At 48.0% G+C, this 20,160-nt stretch overlaps 1 protein-coding gene across 1 annotated transcript in view; it reads left to right on the top strand.

Annotated features, from left to right (window-relative positions):
* KSR2 (kinase suppressor of ras 2) overlaps nt 1-20,160 on the top strand; it is a 327,890-nt gene that overhangs the window by 279,098 nt on the left and 28,632 nt on the right. Inside the window, exon 16 of the mRNA XM_014576141.2 lies at nt 5,174-5,270. Coding sequence (XP_014431627.2) covers nt 5,174-5,270 — 97 coding nt within the window. The remainder of the gene's footprint in view (nt 1-5,173; nt 5,271-20,160) is intronic.

The raw sequence follows: 20,160 nt of genomic DNA on the forward strand, positions 1-20,160 counted from the left end.
AAGCAGGCTTTTAGATATTGTGGTTTCTATAACAACTTGATGCAGTGCTTTCATGGGTATTAATTTCTCTCTTGTTGTATGAGTGCCAAGACAGGAGCTTAGCCTGGCTTTTGGGACTGATTGACTTCCCACTGAAACTGGTGTAACCCCAGCAAAGTTACACTTCACACACTGGAATGCAAGTTGGTTCAGAATCAGGCCTGATGTGTTTCCATAATGTGTCTATGATTACCAAAGAAGCCCAGGGAAGATGGGCAGCCAGTTCTCACTGAAATTCAGTCAGAGTTGGTCATCTAACTCTCTTTGGAAATCCTAGCCATGGTCAATATTATATTCTTGTTCAGACACAGTCATCTCTGAAAGCCTTTAATGTGGCAAATGCTATGAGTTTAAGGTGGATTCTAATTTGCACTCGTGGGACTTCACACTCTGATTTTCTATAAAATATACAGTATATCTGCTCGAAGTGTAACGGTAATCTGAGTAAGACTTAAATGTTCTGAGAAGTTGAGCTCTGATCAGCTTAAAAATTGACCTTAAAGTAATTTCACAGAGTTGCATGATTGTGGGGGAGTTGACAGCTGTAGAAAGTCACTAATCTGTGCCTAGCAAACAGGACTTTGCTCAAGATTGCACTGCTTGCCTTCTTCCATGCTAATTCTTCAGCGTTCAGCTTTCCTCTGTTTTTATGTAGGTGCTTGCCACTATTATATCTGAGCAGCCCCTGTGAGATCAGCTGTGGCCTTTTTAGTTGAAACCCTTCACTTCCCCAATACAAAACGCAGGGAAATGCTCAGTGTTTTCTCTTGCATTTCCTGCTGTTTGTATTATAAACTTTCGAAAGTCAAGTGTAACTACCACCTTGTGGATTTGAACCTGGGAACTCCGGAGCTTAGTGTAGAAGCCTCTATAGCTTGAGCTAAAAGCCAGCTGGCGCTCAGCTTAGGCCGTGGAGATCACTCATTCTTATCTCTCTGCTCTAAGTGGTCTGAATGCCACCACATGGGACAGTGTGGGTTACACAAGCTCAGAGTTTGATGTTCCAAATCACAGAATGGAATTTAGTGCAAATTATCAACAGAAATGGGATAGATTATGCCAAAAGGAAGGTGGAAAACTATTTAAAGTGTGAGGTGGTGGTGGGTTTCCCCCCCCCCCCCACCCCTGCTGTACAGACTTCTAAAAGGCCAAATCAGCCTCCATCTCCAATGTTCTGGCCATCCCATTATCAGTGGGTATAATTCTGTCACACAATGTGGCAAAGAGGGCGTAAGCAGTGATTGTAGTTATTTGTTGCAGTAGAACCTAGAGACCCCCTACTTATGGGCCAGGACCCCATTGTGCTGGGCAGTGTACAAACAGAATGAAAAGACGGTCCCTGTCCCAAGGAGCTTATAGCGTAAGACAATAGAAACTTGTGACACTGATGGACCAGGTGCCTGCTCATGCCAGCGTCTCCATGTCTCAACAGGATGCTGATAAATACAGCATCAGTCTGGCTCATCGCGTGTTGGGATTGCTAAAATGGGTAATAGAATTATAAGAATGCAGGTAATGTTCAGACTTTATATGAATGCTTCTAAGTTTCTGCGTGCATTAATCTCACTTATACCACCTGTATCCAATATTGCAAAGTATTAATTGAGTTTTTTTGCACTGTTAGCTTCCATAACTGTGTAAATCACTAGACAGGAGAGAGACACCAGCTGGTGTGAAATGCTGCTCTCCAACAGGAAGCATTCTGTCTTGCCCAACAGAGATGGCCCATGAACAACAAACTGTCTAATGGGGAACATTAAAGAGGACAAAAGTCTTTGTTGTTTACTCTCCCTCTTTCCCTCCCCCGGAGGAATCATGCAAGTGAATTCCTCCCGTCAGTAGAGCTTGGAGCTCAGCAGAAGTGGAGGAGGACATAAGCAAGAGGATCCTTAGCTGCTTAGCCTGGGTCAGCTCTAAGAACATATAGAATTTGCTAGGGATGTTAAGGGCTAGTTGATTAGTCAACTATCTGATAAGCAAATGCTTATCAGATAATCCAATGGTGCACAACCTTTTTTCATTCGTGACCCTCACAAGAGCCGCCAAATTTGGTGGAGAGAAAAAAAAAAGAAAAAAGGAAGCGTCCCCTTTAATTGTCAAGCCACGCTGCTCTTCTGCCACAGGATCCAAGCGCTGTGGCCCCCAGGAAGGCAGATGCAGGGGTTGCGACCCATGAGTCACTTCTCTCCCCCCTTGCTGCTTCTATCAGATAGAGCAGTGGTCCCCAACCTTTTGAGGTTGTCGGGCGCCAGGGGGCGTGGCCGTTTGCCCGCCGGGCGCCAGGGGGCGGGGACACTTGTGCGCCCGGGGGCGGCCCCCCCTTGCCGCGTGCCTGGGGGCGGGCTCCCCCCAGCTGCGCGCCCGGGGGCGGGGGCCCCTCCATAGCCGCGTGCCCGGGGGCAGGGCCCCCTCCAAGCACCGCGCGCCCTGGGCCGGCGCTCCCCCCCGCCAAGCGCCGCGCGCCCAGGGCCGGCACTCCCCCCGCCAAACGCGCTCCCCCCCCCCCCGCAAGCGCCCGTGCGCCATGTGCCCGGGGCCAGGCCAGCCCTGAACACCTGACGGGTGCATTCAAATGGGGCGACCACGGAGATAGAGGCATGGGAGGGAGGGACCCATTCTCCATGTGGCGCTGCCTCTGTGAAACACTGCCATGGTATTTCAAAGGGGCAGCGCCGCCTATTGACAAATGATATCGAATTATTGATGCAAAAATGCATTAAGTACTCGATTAGTCAATTAGACGATATTTAACATCCTTAGAATTTGCTTCTTGTACAAGCTTATATTGCATTCAGAAACTGAAGCTTGTAACTCGTTTGTGTGGGTGTGTTGACCTGCTTTAATTCTTGTGAATAGCTCTTCTTTCCTTTTCCTGTATAATAGCTCTTTAGATACTTTACTGTAGGATTGGCTACAAGTGTTGTCTTTGGTGTGAAAACTGGAGTGTGGTTGACTTGGAGTATACAACTGGTCCTTTGGCACTAGGAGTAATTTGGATATTGCTGAGATTTGGGTAAAGACACAAAGGGTGAGATAATATCATCTATTGCATCAACTTCTGTTGGTGAGAGAGCCACACTTTTGAGCGACACTGGATAGTGATTCATGGTAAGGCAAGCTTGCCTGAGCAGCAAAACACATCTGAGTACTCCAGGGCACAGTCTGTAATTCTGTGTTAAGGCTGTTATCATGCCTGAAGAGCTTACACTTGAGGACTGGTTGATATTTAAGTAGAGAACTCACAGCTAACTTGGGGTTTGTATCCTGGTTCATAACAGTCTGCCCTGAGGTTGGTACTGATGCTTCTGAGCCATTGCTGGGAAGCCTGAAAACAGCAAATGGACACAACAAGGAAACTGTTTAGCTCCCACTACGAGGGTGTCCTCGTTCATGAATGGGACACATGGGTGCCACAGTAATAATCTCTGTAATTAATAACAAAGACCTTCATCTCCCGTCTGGACTCCTGCATCCTCATCCACTCTGGCCTTGAGTGCTGCAAATCTCCGCAGCTAAGAGCATCATCCCACCCCATCACGTCCCTCTACCCCACCATGCCTGATATGAACTTCTTGCCCTTTTCCTGTTGGCCTTTCATCATTTCCTCCTACCCTGCTCAGATCCCTCCTTCAGGCTCAGTGGTACTGCGAAGCCTGTGGAAGCTTGGCAGCGTCAGGCTAGGGCTACTGCTACTCATCTGCCTCTTGGCCTCTGCAAAAGTATTTCCCTGCCTCTCCAACTAGCACAGCTCTAGCTAGATATTGTGAATGCTGCCAGACTGTGAGAAACAAGGCTCCAGCCATGTTACTCCGGCACTCCATACCTCTTCATCGTGTCTGTTACACCTTGTCCTTGAGCTCTTGGGGGTTACATTTTATTGCATCTATATAGCCCCTACCTCACTGGTGCCTTCTTGGGGCCTTTGGGCATTATTATAATACAAATAAAAATGATTCAGTGGGTGAGATTGCTGATTCACCTAGCTCAGCTGACAGCTCCTTGTATTAACAGATGGCTATGTCTACGCTATGGGGCCTGTGTCAGCATAGTCTTATTGTCATGCAGTTTCATTCCACTTATCACACGGGGTGGGAAAGGCAAGTCTGGTGCACTCTACCTAGGATCCATTCCACACAACCACAATATCGTCTAGAAGCTGAAATACCGTCTAGAAGTTTTTGAACATTGTCAGTGTTCTGCCTGCAGTGTCAGGGCGAAGGAGGAGGAAGATGATAAAGAAGAAAGGAGGAAGATGTGGTGAGTGGGAGAAAGGAGTAATTAAAAGCCCAAACTTTTGTTAATTTGATCTTGTTCTAGTTAATGAAACATCTGTGATTCTTAAAGCCTATTTAAATCGTTTTTTTTCCCCTGGGTGCTCTATTATCCAGGCACAGGTATTTAGTATGTTTTTTTCTCAAGTTGCTGTAATGAGCGTAGGTGGGTATAGACAGAGGAAAAAAAGCCTCTTTCGTGGGAGGAAGTTGAGGCAGAATCCGCCCACGTACTCCATTACGATATTCAAATGTCAATATATTTTTAATTGGTTTATATGCCCTCTTCCCCCTGCAGCTGCTGCTATCAACCGCCTTTGGTAATTAAGGCCCTGTAAATAGATTTTACTGTAACTGGCACAAAAAGAAAAATTGGAGGACATTGTACAGTGTACAGGCTTTTTTCTCTTCCTCCCCGCCCTCCACCACCACTTTCTACTCTTAAAGCTCATCTCAGATCTTGTGAGTTTTATTCTGTAGAGGATGAGGTGGAGAGATTAAGAGTTCTGCCCAAAAGTCTGAACCTATAAGGCCAGGGGCTTTCTCACAGCTAGGAAATGAAGAATGAAGTAAGAGAGAAGAAAGTGAGAGTGAAGAAATCAAATACTGCTCAGGATCTATGTGGTGCTCACAAAATACTAGAGAGATAAAGTATTTCCCTCCTAACGTCCCAAAGTGGGGGGGAAAGTGCCAAGATTTATTCTGAAGTCAGTAGTCATTGCTTTGGTATAAAGCCAAAATATTGTATCTATTTTTACATCCCGTTACAGCTTCTGTTTTAAATCCACGTTTGGATTTAGTGATGTTTCTTGGGGGGATTTAATGGAAGCATGTTTGTTTACCTCCCCCTCATTTTCTTTCAGTGTGTGTAAAGGGCGGACGCTCTATTCAGTGGTGAGAGATGCAAAAATTGTCCTGGATGTCAACAAAACGAGGCAGATAGCTCAAGAGATCGTGAAGGTACAGTATACCACACAGGCATCCTGCTCTCATTGAATGAAACTCAGCCACTATGCATAACTTGAATTAGCAGACCTTGGGTTTGTTAATATAGGCTTGAACGTCCTCTCTTCTTTGTAACTTTGGATTAGGAATCCTGGTCTCAACCCGGGGCTGTAGCATCTATACTGCATTTTGTGGGCTCCAATCCCATACTTCCTAGCACCTTCCCAAAGTGTGGCTGCACTAGCTCTAGTTTATAGTGCAGTGTGGGAAAACTTGACCGTCTACTAAACATGGCCATCCAGAGGGCAATGAAAGTCGGACTGTTTAATTGTGGGATGCTTTAGGTGGACTCCCAGAACACGTCAGTGGGGCTACAAACATCTACATTGCAAAGCAATAGGTCTAGAACCTGCAATCACAAGTTGATTTATTCTTCGATCCTCCACTTTCATGGGACCCTGGGGCCAAGCTCAATTTGCATGTAGATAGAAGGAGGGTTAGACTTGAACGTCAATTCAAACCCGGAGCTTAGATTGCAATGTAGACATACCCCATGGAGGCTAGACCAAATGATCATTGTGATCTCTTCTGGCCTTAAAGTCTATGCAACTGAAGTCCTACTAAAGGTCTTAAAATGGGGCTTAAGTGGTGCCTAGGTCTTGTGCTGTCTACATAGGGATGATCTTTACCCAACTTGACCAAATTCACCCTCTGCTTGAAAGAGAACAACTTATAGGAAGAATAAGAAATATAAATTATGTAATAAGGATGTTACTAAGTATCGACTAACTGACTAACTGAATAGTCGATCCATTTTTGCATTAACTGTTCAATTAGTTGATAGGGCGGCTCCGTCTTTAAAGTGCTGCAACACTTCTAGGAATCCCAGGCTCCGTGCGGTGCTGCCTCTTTGAAACACCACGGGGAGCCTCACACCAGGCTCCCCATGGTATTTCAAAGCGACAGCTCTTCATGGAGCCCAGGTTCAGCAATAAAGTCTGACGCTGAGCTCCTCCCCATGGTGTTTCAAATCGACAGTGCCACAGAGATCCCGGAGTCAATAGGGGAGTCCCCAGCTGATCCTGGGTTCCACATGCTGCATGAAGCCTGGTGACACCCCAGCTGGCCCCGGGCTGCGCATGGCATTTCAAAGTGGCATCGCGGCATGGAACCCAGGGTCTGGCCCCAGGCTCCATGTGGCGTTGCCACCTTGAAGTATCCCCTCCACTTCCTCCTTCCCCTTGCTACCTGACTTTTTGATAGAGGCAGCAAGGGAGTGAAGTGACTAGATGACTAGTCCTTCATATCCTTATTATGTAGGTATCAGCCAGTTGCTCAACTAGAATAAATCAACGCCCAGTTTTACTGAAAAGTGTTCCAGTTTGGCTGCAATTCTCCTTGATCACTGTCCAGAGAACTCTTTTTTTATATTATTAAAATAAATTGGAAGTCAATCAGTGCAGCTACATTTGAGGCAGGCATGCACGTGTGAGGGTGTGTTAAAAAACCAGACTATAAATAGCCTTCTCGTGCCATAAAAATGGCTTGGACCTTTTGCTTTCGCGATGATAACTGAAAACTCAACTTTGACATTTGAATTCTCACTGAGGGGCAGGGTGGTGGCCAAGCTAGAGGGGAAATGGGTTGGAAACTAAAAGGTTATATCTACACTGGACGTAGAAGACATCATTTCCAGCTTGAGATAAGACCTGGCAGAGAGAGTGAATAGGCAACAGTCCGTGTCTTTAGCCAGCATGTGCCAAAAGACGTGCGCTGAAAAGCAGAGCTGTAAAATAACGCATGTGCATGTCCCTAGATAGGATAGGTTTGAGAGGGTTTTTTAAAATGTGCTGCATAGGCTCAGTACAAAGCTTTCAGCCACCTAGAGCTTTCTCTAGGTATGTCTGTGCTGGAGTTGGAAGGTGTGCGTTTCCAGCTTGGGTAGACATAACATGTGCTAGTTCTGATCAAGCTAGTATAGTAAGGATGGGAGTGTAACAATGGGAGGGGTTAGATTGGCCACCCGGAATGTGAGCCTTTCCAAGACCCTAGATGTGTCCTCTGGCATCTGGCCCCTCCCATTGCCTGTGCTGCTGTAGCTACACATCTGTTTTAGCATGCTGGCTCTACCAGAGCTAGCACGGATGTGTATGTTCAAGGTGGAGAGTGTAACTGCTAGGAGACATACCCAGAGAAAGTTGTAGGCTGTGTCTAGACTGGCAAGTTTTTCTGCAAAAGCAGTTGCTTTTGAGGAAAAACTTGCTAGCTGTCTACACTGGCCGCTTGAATTTCCACAAGAACACTGACTTCCTACTGTCTGAAATCAGTGCTTCTTGCGGAAATACTATGCTGCTCTGTTCGGGCAAAAGTCCTTTTGCGCAAAGCTTTTGCGCAAAAGGACCGGTGTAGACAGCTCAGATTTGTTTTGGGCAAAAAAGCCTCGATCGCGAAAATGGCGATCAGGGCTTTTTTGCAGAAAAGCATCCATGCCAATCTAGACGTGCTTTTCCGCAAATGCTTTTAACGGAAAACTTTTCCGTTAAAAGCATTTGCGGAAAATCATGCCAGAATAGACGTAGCCGTAAAGATCGGAATGCTTAATGCTGAGCATGTGCAGTAAACATTTTTAAAAAGTCACTCTCGGTGCTCTCCCATCCAGAGAGATAGATGCACACGCTTGTTTTACAGCTGTACTTCGCAGTGTATGATCTTAGCATGCGGTGGTCAAAGATACCAACTGCTTCTTGTTAGCTCTGCTGGGATACAGCGCTTCCAAGAGGATACCAAACGCTAATAGCCGACTATTGTTTATTAGATCTGCCAGGGACTAGCAGGACATAAGAGATCTCAGTGATGGGAGACCCCACTGATATGTGAGCCTCAGTGATTTAAAAGAACCTGGGGCACTTGGCTACCACCGCTGTTCCTGTGGCTGTGGTCAGAACTCCAAACCCTTTAAATCCTTGCCAGAGCCCTGGGAAGCATGGACCAGGCAGTGCTGAAGGATTGTCAGGGGGAGACTAGTGCTAGCCCTGGCCCTTCCACTCATAGCCCTCCCTCTTCTGGGGGCCTGGAACCACCCTGGCCAGGAGCCTGGCAATTCTGTGACTGCCCCGAGGAAGGAGGCGTAGAAAACAGAAAGAAAAGGAAAATTAGAGCATGCCGTGGGGCTGGCATTTTCAAAGAAACACTAAGGAATTTTTCTAAACTGCCTAATTCACAGAGTCAGGGGGTAGGCATGTTAGTATGTAACTTAAAAATAACGAGTAATCCTGCGGCACTGTCGGGGATGTCTACACTAGGAAATTATTTCAAAATAAGTGATTTTGAAATAACAACTCCCAAAATAACTATTTCGAAATAGCGTGATCACACTACAGGGCACCATTGAAATAACTCAGAATTATTTTGAAATAGTGCAACCGCACTGATTGGAGCCTGCATCGCATTTAAAGCCCCCGGAAGCACTCTTGAGAGGATACCAAGAGAGCAGACACTTCCTGCAGCTGCTTGCTGAGGCTCGCTGAGACTTGTGCTTAAAGGGTCTCCTCTCCCCGACCGCATCTCACACGCCACTTCTGCACTGTCTACCCCCTTCCCAGGACACCAAACTCATGCCATGTGCTCTGGTTACCCTTGTGGATGGGAGCCAGACCTGCTGCAAGGCAGTGTCCAGCTCATGGGCCTTGTGCTGTGCTTCATGGCACAGTTCATCCACACCCACCCACGTGTTGATTCAGGACCACGATGAGCAGCCCAGGCTGGGCGGCCTCTTCACCCAGGCCCTCGCGCTCCTGATGCAGGAAATGGTCCTTCATCCCCTGCACAGCGTGGAATGCTTCATCTGGCAAAGGGAGACCAGTTCCGACAGGTGGGACCGCATCGTCCTGCAGAGATGGGACGACCAGCAGTGACTCCAGAACTTCCGCATGCGCAAGGCCACCTTCCCGGAGCTCTGCAAGTGGCTCACCCCTGCCCTCAGGCGATAGGAGCCCCAGATGAGACCTGCCATCCCCCTGCAGAAGTACATCACCATCGCCCTCTGGTAGCTCTCCATGCTGGACAGCTCCTGCCCTGTCGGGAACCAATTTGGAGTGGGAAAATCCACAGATGGGGCTGTGTCCAGGCAGGGAGTCAAGACTATCAATACTGTATTCCTGCAAAGGGTCGGCACCCTGGGGAACATCGACCCCATTGTTGCTGACTTTGCTGCCATGGGCTTCCCCAGCTGCGGGGAGGTCACAGATGGCCCCCACATCCCCCTCCAACCACTGTGTCTCACACTATATAAGCAGGAAGGGGTACTTTTTTGATGGTACTGCAGGCTCGGGTGGACCACAAGGGCTGGTTCATAGACATTAATATGAACTGGTCGAGGAAAGCGCATGATGCCCACATGTTCTGGGACTCAAGCCTGTTCCAGAGGATGCACGCCGGCACTTTTTTCTCCAACCACACCATTGGGGACGTGAACAAGTCCATGTACATCTTGGGCAATGTAGCTTACCCTTGCTCCCCTGGCTCATGACACTACACGGGCAGCTGGACCCTACCAAGAAGCACTTCAGAGCCAGCCTCAGCAGATGCCACATGGAGATTGAGTGTGCCTTTGGCTGCCTAAAGGGGAGGTTCAGGAGTCTCCTCCCCTACCTGGACCTCAGTGATCAAAACATTCCTTATGTGGTGGCAGCCTGCTGTGCGCTCCACAACCTATGTGAGAGCAAGGGGGAGACTTTCCTGCCAGGGTCGGGGGCAGAGGCTGTGCGGCTGGCCAGGGCTGAGAAGCAGCCGGATACCAGAGCCATTTAGCAAGCACATCAGGGGGGCCTTGAAGGAGAGTTTTAGCAAAAGACCCCTGTGAGATTCTCCCCTGGGCTTCTCTGCATTGCTCCTGTGTGCCTTTCCTCCCCCACCTCTCCCGTCCACTGCCCTCCCTTCTGTCTCCCCTGCAGAGCAAATAAAAAAGAATTTTAAAAAAATGACTCTGTTTTTTAATTTGGGGGATATACAATAGGAGAGGGACTGGGCAAGAACCTGGAATGAAGGAGGGAGGAGGGGGAGGTCAAGGATGGGGCTGGGACTGGTGCCTGCCTTGAGTACCTCACGAGGCTTTAGCTGCCTGGGAGGTTCCACCGCCACATGTTCGGGGGTTCCAGCGGCCCCTGGGGGGGGGGGGGTTAAGAGGAGAAGTCAGGGGACAGGGGCAGGGGAGTTGGGTGGGGGAAGCAGGTGCAGGGAGATGGCTGCTGACCTGCTCCATACATGTGGTCATGCACTCCATGATTGAAGTTAGTGAGGAGCATGGCCTTGTGCTGGCGTGAAAGCTGCTTTTCCATGGCTTTCCTCTCCTCCTGATCAGCCCAGCACTCCTCATGGTCAGCAGCTCTCTGAGTCTCCCGCTGGCCCTGGACTCCACGCGGTGCTTCCACTTGAAATATACAAAAGCCCCAGTGGGGAATCTTGTACATTTTAAAGGTAGAACACTGCTGCTGCACCCTACCCCATCTCATGAAGCTGGAGCTGGGGGGAACCAGTGTTTGAACCAGCTCCCTCCAACAATCCCTCCCCTTCTTGCCCCTTGCTGCTTCTTTCTGATAGAGGCAGCAAGTTGGGGGAAGTGACTAGTTGATTAGTGTGTTGACTATCCTATAAGCTTTTGACTAGTCGATTAGTCACTTACACCCCTAACAAGGGCAGTCATCCTAGGAGACACTGCATGAAGCCTAACCCTTATCTCTGAGCTGACACTGAAGGTCTCAGTTGAGACGATGGTGATGTGCTTCAAGCACTTTCCTGCAGGGGCACAGAGGTCCCAGTGCAGCATCACTACCCCCATGTCCCGGGAACAAGCAGGCATAGGAAGGTGCTGGCCAGGCCAGGAGCCTGCAGGCAGAAGAGTAGGATGGGACAGCTCAGCTTCCTTCCATGTCCCACACATGCTGGGTCTGGCACTGGTGGTATTCCACAGAGAGAGAACTTCTATCCCTGCCCGCTGGAGATGGGGAGAAGGGGGGGAGGTGTCTGAGAGCGTTGCCAGAGAGAGTGCTAATGGGGTCCCCTCTTCTTCCTTTCCCATCCCCTCTCACCTGGCAGGTTCCCATATAGGGGATCAGTCTCCTCCGCACCACTGTGTTTGATCGGGAGCGGATGCTGCCTGAGGGTGTGTCTAGACTACATGGCTCCGTCAATGGAGCCATGTAGATTTGTTTGTTTGGCAAAGGGAAATGAAGCCGCGATTTAAATAATCGCGGCTTCATTTAAATTTAAATGGCTGCCACGCTGAGCCAACAAACAGCTGATCAGCTGTTTGTCGGCTCAGTGCGCTAGTCTGAACACTCCCCTGTCGACATGAAAGCCCTTTATCGACCTCCCCAGTAAACCTCATCCTATGAGGCATAACAGGGAGGTCAATAAAGGGTTTTCAGGTCAGCGCGGGAGCGTCCAGACTAGCACGCTGAGCCGACAAACAGCTGATCAGCTGTTTGTCGGCTCAGCGCGGCAGCCATTTAAATTTAAATGAAACTGCGATTATTTAAATCGCAGCATCATTTCCCTCTGCCTATCAGCCTAATTTACATGGCTCCATCAACGGAGCCATGTAGTTTAGACACACCCTCATAGAGCTGAATTCTCTGGACTGGTGCTCCATGTGCTTCCATGTGGACAGGCTGTTGTGCGAGCCCCAGGCCAAGAAAGCTGAGCAAGGAGTGTTTATCCCCTCACTGCTCACCTCCTGCCCCCGTGTGTGTCTAGGGCAGTGCTTCCCAACTTTATTTGGCCACAGAACCCTTTTAAACTCGAAAGAATTTTCAGAACCCCTACTAGCAGTCTAATGTATGAAGCTGAAAAAGTAGACCACAAATAAGTAAGGGTGATAATAAACAAATGCTAAAGAAGGTCATGAGATCAACATTTAGTTTAATTCCAGATATTTAAAAACCAAAATCACATCATATTAATTACAATTTTTTTAAATCATGAAAGGTTATTGTAATGGATTTTTTTTTGCAGAATCCTTATTTTCACTTTGTGGAACCCCGGGGTGTTCCACGGAGCACCATGTGGGAAACCCTGGGCTAGGGAAAGTGATGGAACTCACCTCAAGTGCCTTCCCTGGGATTGTCCAAGCCCTGGGAGACATCCCGGGGGGTGGGGTAAAGGGCGGAACCAGCTCCAGGCTGAGAATTAGGTCCTGGCTGGCAGGCATGGTGTCCAGGCTGTCCTGTTCCTCCTCCTTGTCATCATCCTCATTGTCCTGACCCACAGCCCTGCCCTCCTGGAGGCTGACATGGGTGTGTCCGGGCTAGAGTTGATGATGTTAATGATGGGAGCAGGGAGTGACCGGTCCCCCTCCCAGGATGACCACCAGCTGCTCATAGAAGCAGCAGATGCACGATTCTGCCCCGGAGCAGGAACTTTGCTCCGTGGCCTTTGTGTAGGCCTGCTGCAGTTCTTTAATTTTCACCCAGGCTTGTTCTAGGATCCTGGTGTGCCCTTTCTCTGCCCGGCTGGCAGCCATCCAGCCATAGATGTCTGCATTCCGCCTCTTGGTGCAGAGACCCTGTTCTGGCCCAGTATGGCCATTCTTGAGCCTATCCTTAAATGTTTTGCTTAATAAGTGGCAGGGGTTAACAGCCCCCTTTGTCCCAATTCCTTTGCAATGGTTCGGATTGTGCTTCTAATCTAAAAGAGAAGCTTCCCCATAGCATTTCCCTGTAGTTGTACACATTAGTGATTTGATTTGAAGCCCTTTCAGTGAAGAGGACACGCAAAGAGTTAAGAGGCAGGGGAAGTCACTTGATGGAGCCAGAACAAAACCTCTAAAGATCAAGGACAGGGATCCGATCTCCGCGAGGAAAGGAAGAGTGACAGCTGCAGATGTTAATGCTTTGATCCCTAGTGTGCATCAGTGCATCTTGCTCACTACACACACGGGCATCACGCCTTGAAGGCTGGGGAAGACTGTTCCCCAAACAACCGGGCCAGGCTTCTCCACAAAACCCCTTCCTACTTGCCCTTCCTACTTGGCCCGAAGTTGGGCAGGCTGGTCCTTTTTAAGGAATTGTGCTGGGGTTGGGACCAGCATGGCTTAGACTCGGGGTGGTTGGGGGCTTCCAGGTTGCTGAGGCATGGGTGGTTGGCCTACAGCTGGGGGAGATGAGCCCCCTTGTCCCACCCCCAGCCCTGCCCCTTCTGCTGAGGCCCTGTCCACCACATGGGGAGGTGAACCACCCCCCCCATCACATAGAGTGGGCAGCGCTCAGCCCAAGCCTCCCCGGCCCCAGAGCATGTGGAGGGTGCAGTGTGGGGCAGCAACACTTCACCCCAGTTTGCCTACAGTAGGGCAATGCCTCCCCCCACCTAGCATACTGGACATCCCCATGCTGGGGCTTGGAGGGGGAGGGCTGGAGTCACTGGCGCTGCCTGCCCTGTGCTCAAGTCCTGCCAGTTGGAAACACGTGCTGCCCGCCCTCCCCATATCCAGGGGCTGTATGTCACCTGCCCGTCGTTCACTGGCCATGTGTCCACACTTTGCCCCTCTAGTTCTCCAGGAAGGGGTGGGGTAGGTTGTTGGTGGCCACAGGGAGAGGGCAAGGCTGTAGCAAGAGCCGGACTGCCCTCCCCCAGACTGTAGTTCACCCTCTGCCCATCGCTATACATAACCTTTGTGGACAGTCTCTGCTCCCATTCCAACAAGATATCCCCTTCCTTCCCTTCATATGCACGTGTGCTTAATGGGTTGTTTCACTTTGACACACACACCAGTGTTTTTAAATTTGGGGCCTGAGATTAAACATCTGTGACACACCCAAGGGTCAGTCCAAATTAATGAGTAGTTGCATTACCCTTGCCTTTTAACCTGGGGTGTCTTTTACAAGAGTCTCCAGTCTGTACTACTCACGTGGTGCCCAGCTCACTCCCGGACAATAAATGTTTATATACTGTCTGTCATTTTATCAATAGAAATGACACGCACATATCTTATTACCCCAAATGGAGTTTTCCAGAGACTACAATTTAAACACAAATTTGTTAGTCACAGAGGGTATGTCTAGACTATATCCCTCTGTCACCAGAGGGATGTAAATTAAACATACCAATAATTGCAAATGAAGCAAGGATTTAAATCTCCTGCGCTTCATTTGAATAAAAATGGCCACCATGTTTTGCCAAGTCAGCAGTTTGTCGGCAAAAAGCGGCTGTCAAGACGGGGATCGGGCAACAAAGAAAGCCTTTTTGGCTGATCCCTTATGCCTCGTAAAACAAGGTTTACAGGATCGACTGACAAAGGCTTCCTTTGTTGCCCGATCCCCGTCTTGACAGCCGCTTTTTGCAGACAAACTGCTGACTCAGCAAATTGTGGTGGCCATTTTTATTCAAATGAAGCGCGGGAGATTTAAATTCCCTCTTCATTTGCAATGTCGGTATGTCTAATTTACATCCCTCTGGCAACAAAGGGATATAGTCTAGACATACCCTATGAGATATTGAGTGGGAGCAAGTAATGAGGCATAAAAGTCAAATGTTTACAAGAAAAATAAATAGAGCTGAAAAAGATAAAATCTACCTGGTGCCTAACTTAACAAACTATTAACCTTAAAGCAAGGTTTTCTCACCACATGCTTTCAGGAGTCTTAGGGTTTGTCTACACAGCAACATTATTTTGACATAACTAGCTTTATTTCGAAATAATTTAGTCTGTGTCTACACAGCTGGCAGTTATTTTGAAATAATGTCAAAATACTGACAAGCTGGAGGACTTCTTACTTCAACTTCTGCAACCCTCATTGTACGAGGAGTAAGGGAAGTCAGGGGAAGAGCGTCCTGTTTCAAAATAAGTGCTATGTTGAAATAAGCTACACAATTGACGTAGCTCAATTTGCGTAGCTTATTTTGAATTAAGCCCTGCTGTGTAGACACACCCTTACAGACCAAACTTCTTAGGACCCTTTCCCCAGTTTAGTGATTCCTTTCTTCCTGCTGGTGCAGAGAATCGATGGGCAGAGACAGAGAGGTCCCTTAGGGTGGTTGTCCCTTCTTTTTATAATGTCAGCCCCACTCTTGGAAAATATTTACAACCGAGTTTCAGGAGACTGAGTCTACAGGGAAAGATGCTCCCTGATGCTTTTCTTTCTGAGATATCCTGAGAACCCTTATGCTTCCTTACCTTCTTGATGACTGCTTACTGCTTAAACTCAGTGGGGAACGTGTTGAGAACACTGTACAGCAGAATCTTGGAACGTCATTGACAATGTTGACAATAATGTCCAGCAAAGTATGAATTTTCAAATGATATAGCCCATGGCATAATTGTCCAGACATTATTACAACCGTGTGTAGGTGCAGGGGTACATTCTGTCACAATGCCCTAACCAGTGGTCACCAACCAGTCGATCGGGATCTCCTGGTAGATCTTGGAGCCTCTGAGAGGTAATCCTGACTGGTTTGGCCAAGAGGCTATCAAGTGCTGGCATTTCAGCTGCCCCTCCCCCTACTGCTGCGCAACTCCTGCCCTTTGCCTTGGAGCTGCATCTCCCACCCCTGGGAGCAGAGGGAGAGGAGGGGGTTGATGTCAAGATGCCCCTTCTCCCACCCTGTATCCTATATTCATGGAGCAGAGAGGGGGCACAACATGACTTGGGATGGAGTTTGCTGCCTGCTTTTGGGAGTGGTATAGGGCCAGGGCAGGGGTGACCCTGCCTTAGCCCCCTGCACCACCACCTAGGAGCCACCTGAGATAAGCAGTGCCCAATCAGAGCCCACATCTTGAAACCCTACCCCCATCATGAACCCCCTCCTGCACCCCAAACCCCTGCCACAGCCCCCTGCATCCCAAAACACTCCCATAGCCTACACCTAGAACCCCCTCCAGCATTTCAATGACCTGCCCCAAGCTCAGTTCAGAGCCCCTCTCACACTCTAAATCCCATAATCCAAGACCAGAGTCTGCACCCCAACCTTCTGCCCTTGCCTGCTGAGAGGGAGGCAGGTTGGGGGAGGGTGGGAGGATGGAGTGAGCAGGGGTGGGGCCTCAGAGAAGGGGCATGAAGGAGGTAGGGCAGGGTATTTCAGTTTGAGTTAGATCTTGGATTGCACTTAAATTCAAAAAGTGGTCTCATGCTTAAAAATCGTCGAGACCCCAGCCCTGCACACTGAGGCCTGATTTGCAGAGACCAGCCATCCATAACTCCCATTTCAACTGAGGGCCAGCACTCCCTTGGTCCATAAAGTATAGCTACCTCTGTGCATGTGTCCTTGGCGTAATGGCCAAACTATGCAATGGTCACCCACGACAGGGGAGATACCATGCTGCATTCCCAAAACTTTCACACTTGGCATGTTGTTCAGTGCCTCCTTTGCTGTGCCTCTGCATGGTTCTGAGGCTTTTGTCATCAAGCCAGTCTAGAAAGGGATCCCTGATGGTATTATATTGGGTACAGTACCCTTTTAGTTGCATTACTTGATTGAAGAGTCTTTAAGTTTATGGGATCCTACCTACCTAACCTCGGGTTAGTTCATTTATAAAGCAGAGCCAGCAGAGGGAGCTGACTTTTCAAATATGGGAGGAGCCTGAGACAATTAATGTAGAACTTAGCAAAGGATGTTTTTATTACTATTGATACCAAGGCTGGGGAACAGTGTTCCTCCTAATTTTTCCATCTGTGTGCAGAATACATTTTGTTATGTGCACCAAGGAATGTGTGAATGTGCACCACCAGTAGAAACACATGCTGCCATCTGTTGGTGCTCTGCGGATCAGCTGGGCAGCATTTGAATCTCACCTGGGTAGCTACCCAAGCACTTAACTTACAGGGAATACTGCTGGGGAGAGTAGAGCAGTTGGAAACTGGTGTGTGATCTAGACTGACAGATAATGGGGAGCAGTAACAAATTTGGCCTGGCTGGCAAAGATGCTTCTTTGCTAGCCTAGGACTCATACCAGCTTTAGAGAAATACCCTTAGCAATCAATTGGACAAATTCTTTCCTCCTAAAATGCAGCCTCTGATTGAGCCTGAACCTGTTGTGGAAGCACACAAATCACCAGGAGCCAAGTTCTCCCCTGAGACACAACACCCTGGGAGTTGTGCATTTGTGTGAGTGTGCATCTGAAAGGGGAGTTTGGCACCCCAGGGCAAGTTCCTGTCCTTGGCTTTGGGAAGTATCTGAAAGAGCACGTCCCCTGTGTGCAACACAATAACGGCTCTAGTCGAATGGGGGTCCACTGAAGTTTTACGTACTCAACATCAGTGCTTTTTCTCCAGGAAACTTAGCTGAAACCAAGGCTATAAATAACAACTCTTTGCCAAGCCACCTCTTCCTTTCATTGAGAATTGCCGCCTCTTTCATAAACACAGAGGAACAGGGAGAGAATGACCCTTTTGCAGGCACACCCAGTGACTAAGCATTGATTAACAATAGGATGTTGGATTCTGTAAACACCATACAATCACTGCTGTGCGCCCTGGGCCTGGTGTGGCCAAACCCAGTTTCAAAGCCCTCTTCACCTCCAAATCATGGTTTTTTGGCGTACAGAACAGAACCTTGAGTCTGGACATCTTACCCAGCAGCTGCCTTCACAGCACTTCAGGATAATCTTACAGGGCCCAATCCCTGGGTCCTGACTCAAATTTTGCTGACTTCACTCAACGTGAGGCTGAAAGTATCCCTGGGGGATTTGGTCTGTATAATAAATAGTTATAGGCGGTGATGGCTTACTTAAGGCAACTAACTTTTACTGCTTGGGACCTTTGGAAGCTGATTGCCACTGTAACATAATAGGTGTGTGCATGTACACAAGTTTGAGTGCATGCAACAGTGCGCGCAGTTGAAAATCATTCTGTGCCTCTGCAATAAAATCAGATTAATTTACTTGCTTGCTCTTAGGGTGGGTCAAGACTACAGGGTTTTTTCGAAAAAAAACTTCCCCTGAATCTAGACTTCTGCCACATTCTTTCGAAAGTAAATTTGACTGCGGAAAACCTTGTTTTATGAGGAAGAACACCTTTTTTTGAAAGTGCTCTTTCGAAAAAAGGCACTATGTAATGCAAACTGTGCTTTTCCAAAAGAGAGCATCCAGACTGCCAGAGTGAGCGCTTTCGAGAGCTTACTCTTCCAAAAGTACCGGTTGGAGTCTAGACACCCTTTTTCGAAAGAGGCTTGCATTCTAGACGTAGCCTTAGTGTTTTGGCAAGGCAATCTGTGATTGAGACGTGGCATAGAATGTAATTCCAGAAATAATCACCATGTTCAGCTAACATACTTTGCAGTTCCTTGGTGTCTTTCATCAGAGGCTTTTGGAGCACTCAGTAGTTTTTGGTGAAGCCAGTATGAGTTAGGAGAGTGTCTCTTCTATGGGGGGAGAGGGGAGGGGAGAGGAAAGGGGTACAGAAAGCAGAAGTGATTTGTCCCAGGTGCAATGAAAGTCTCGGGTAGAAGCTGGGATAGAATCCAAGTGTCTGACTCTGGCATCTGCTTGAACTGGAAGACCACAACTCAGGCCTTGTCAGGAACCTGACCTGGTTGTGTGGTGACAGAGTAGGAACGGTCCACAGGAGAACCAACTTAACCCTGCTTGTGGATCCTTCGAGTGTCAGGTCTCTTTATGATCTGACATTTCCCATGGCATCAGCCATCTCATGCCACTGATGCTCTGAGACTTGGACTACACATGAAAGCTGTAGTGATAAAGCTACATTGATGAGGGGTGTGAAAAAAACATATCCCTGACCAACATAGCTACCATCCTCAGCAAGGTGGCATTCCTTCACAGACCAATGGTCCATGGGTCCCAGTGTCTTGTAGCCAACAGAGGCCAGAACCTGAGCTACATGGATAATGTACAGAACAGGATAGTTGGAGTCATCTTCCATCTTACACTCAAGGCTTCAAGCAGTGAGAGTTTTGCATTGTCCTCAGAATGGGGTGGCATCCTAGACCATCCTGGCTAATAGCCATTGATGGGCTTAATCTCCATGAAATTTGGATCTTTTTTTTTTAACCCAGTTATACTTTCGGCCATCACATCATCCCACAGCAATAAGTTCCACAGGTTAATTGTGTATTGTGTGGAAATAATGCTTCCTCTTGTTTTCATTAATCCTGCTGTCTGTTAATTCCATCAGATGACTCCTGATAGCTATGTTGCAAAAAAATTAAGTTCTGTTGGTTTAGGCTGAGTGCAGTGATAGCTAATCCAACGTAGCTATTCCAGCATAAGCTCCTTCATTTGGCCCTTGTCTGAAAGTGGGGTTCAGCGAGAGGGTTCCACCAAACATGACATTTGTATCACAACAGTGTCACTGCCCACACATCTTCCTAGAAAAACTCTGCTGTTGGCTGGCTTTGACCATGTCAACAGACTTGCTGCAGGCGAGTTGTGATCTCACATCCCTGGTCTTCTTTACATCACTGGTGCCAATGATAATTTTCTCAATAGGAGTCAAAGGCAAACTGAGACTTTATATGCCTCCTACATGGCTATGATGTCTAGACTATTAGAAATTATTTCGAATTATTTCTAGACTAATCTTGGGGTGAATGTAGGAGGAAACCTGAATTAATTATTCCGATGGAGACAGTGGTGGTGGGGATGGAAAGCTGTGAGTTACCATCCAGCACCCCAAATTGAAAAGAAAATGAGTGCAAAATTCATTGTCCTCATCTGTGTCTCAGCAGAGGATTGCAAGAAAGTGAGTGTTATTTGTTATGCTGTTGTTTCTTTCTTTGTTTGTTTTTTTGCATAATGATGAAGTTGGAACCAGTTTAGGAAATAGCTATAGAATGATAATAGAATTGTGCTCTTCTTTGGCAGCATCCAGCCAAGGATCTCAAAAGACTTTGTAAATATGAGCTGATTCTTACAGCACCCCTGTGAATTCCTGACTTGTCCTTACTCATCCCCAT

The sequence above is a fragment of the Pelodiscus sinensis genome, chromosome 15 (genome assembly GCF_049634645.1).
Source record: "Pelodiscus sinensis isolate JC-2024 chromosome 15, ASM4963464v1, whole genome shotgun sequence".
Classification (NCBI taxonomy): Eukaryota; Metazoa; Chordata; order Testudines; family Trionychidae; genus Pelodiscus; species Pelodiscus sinensis.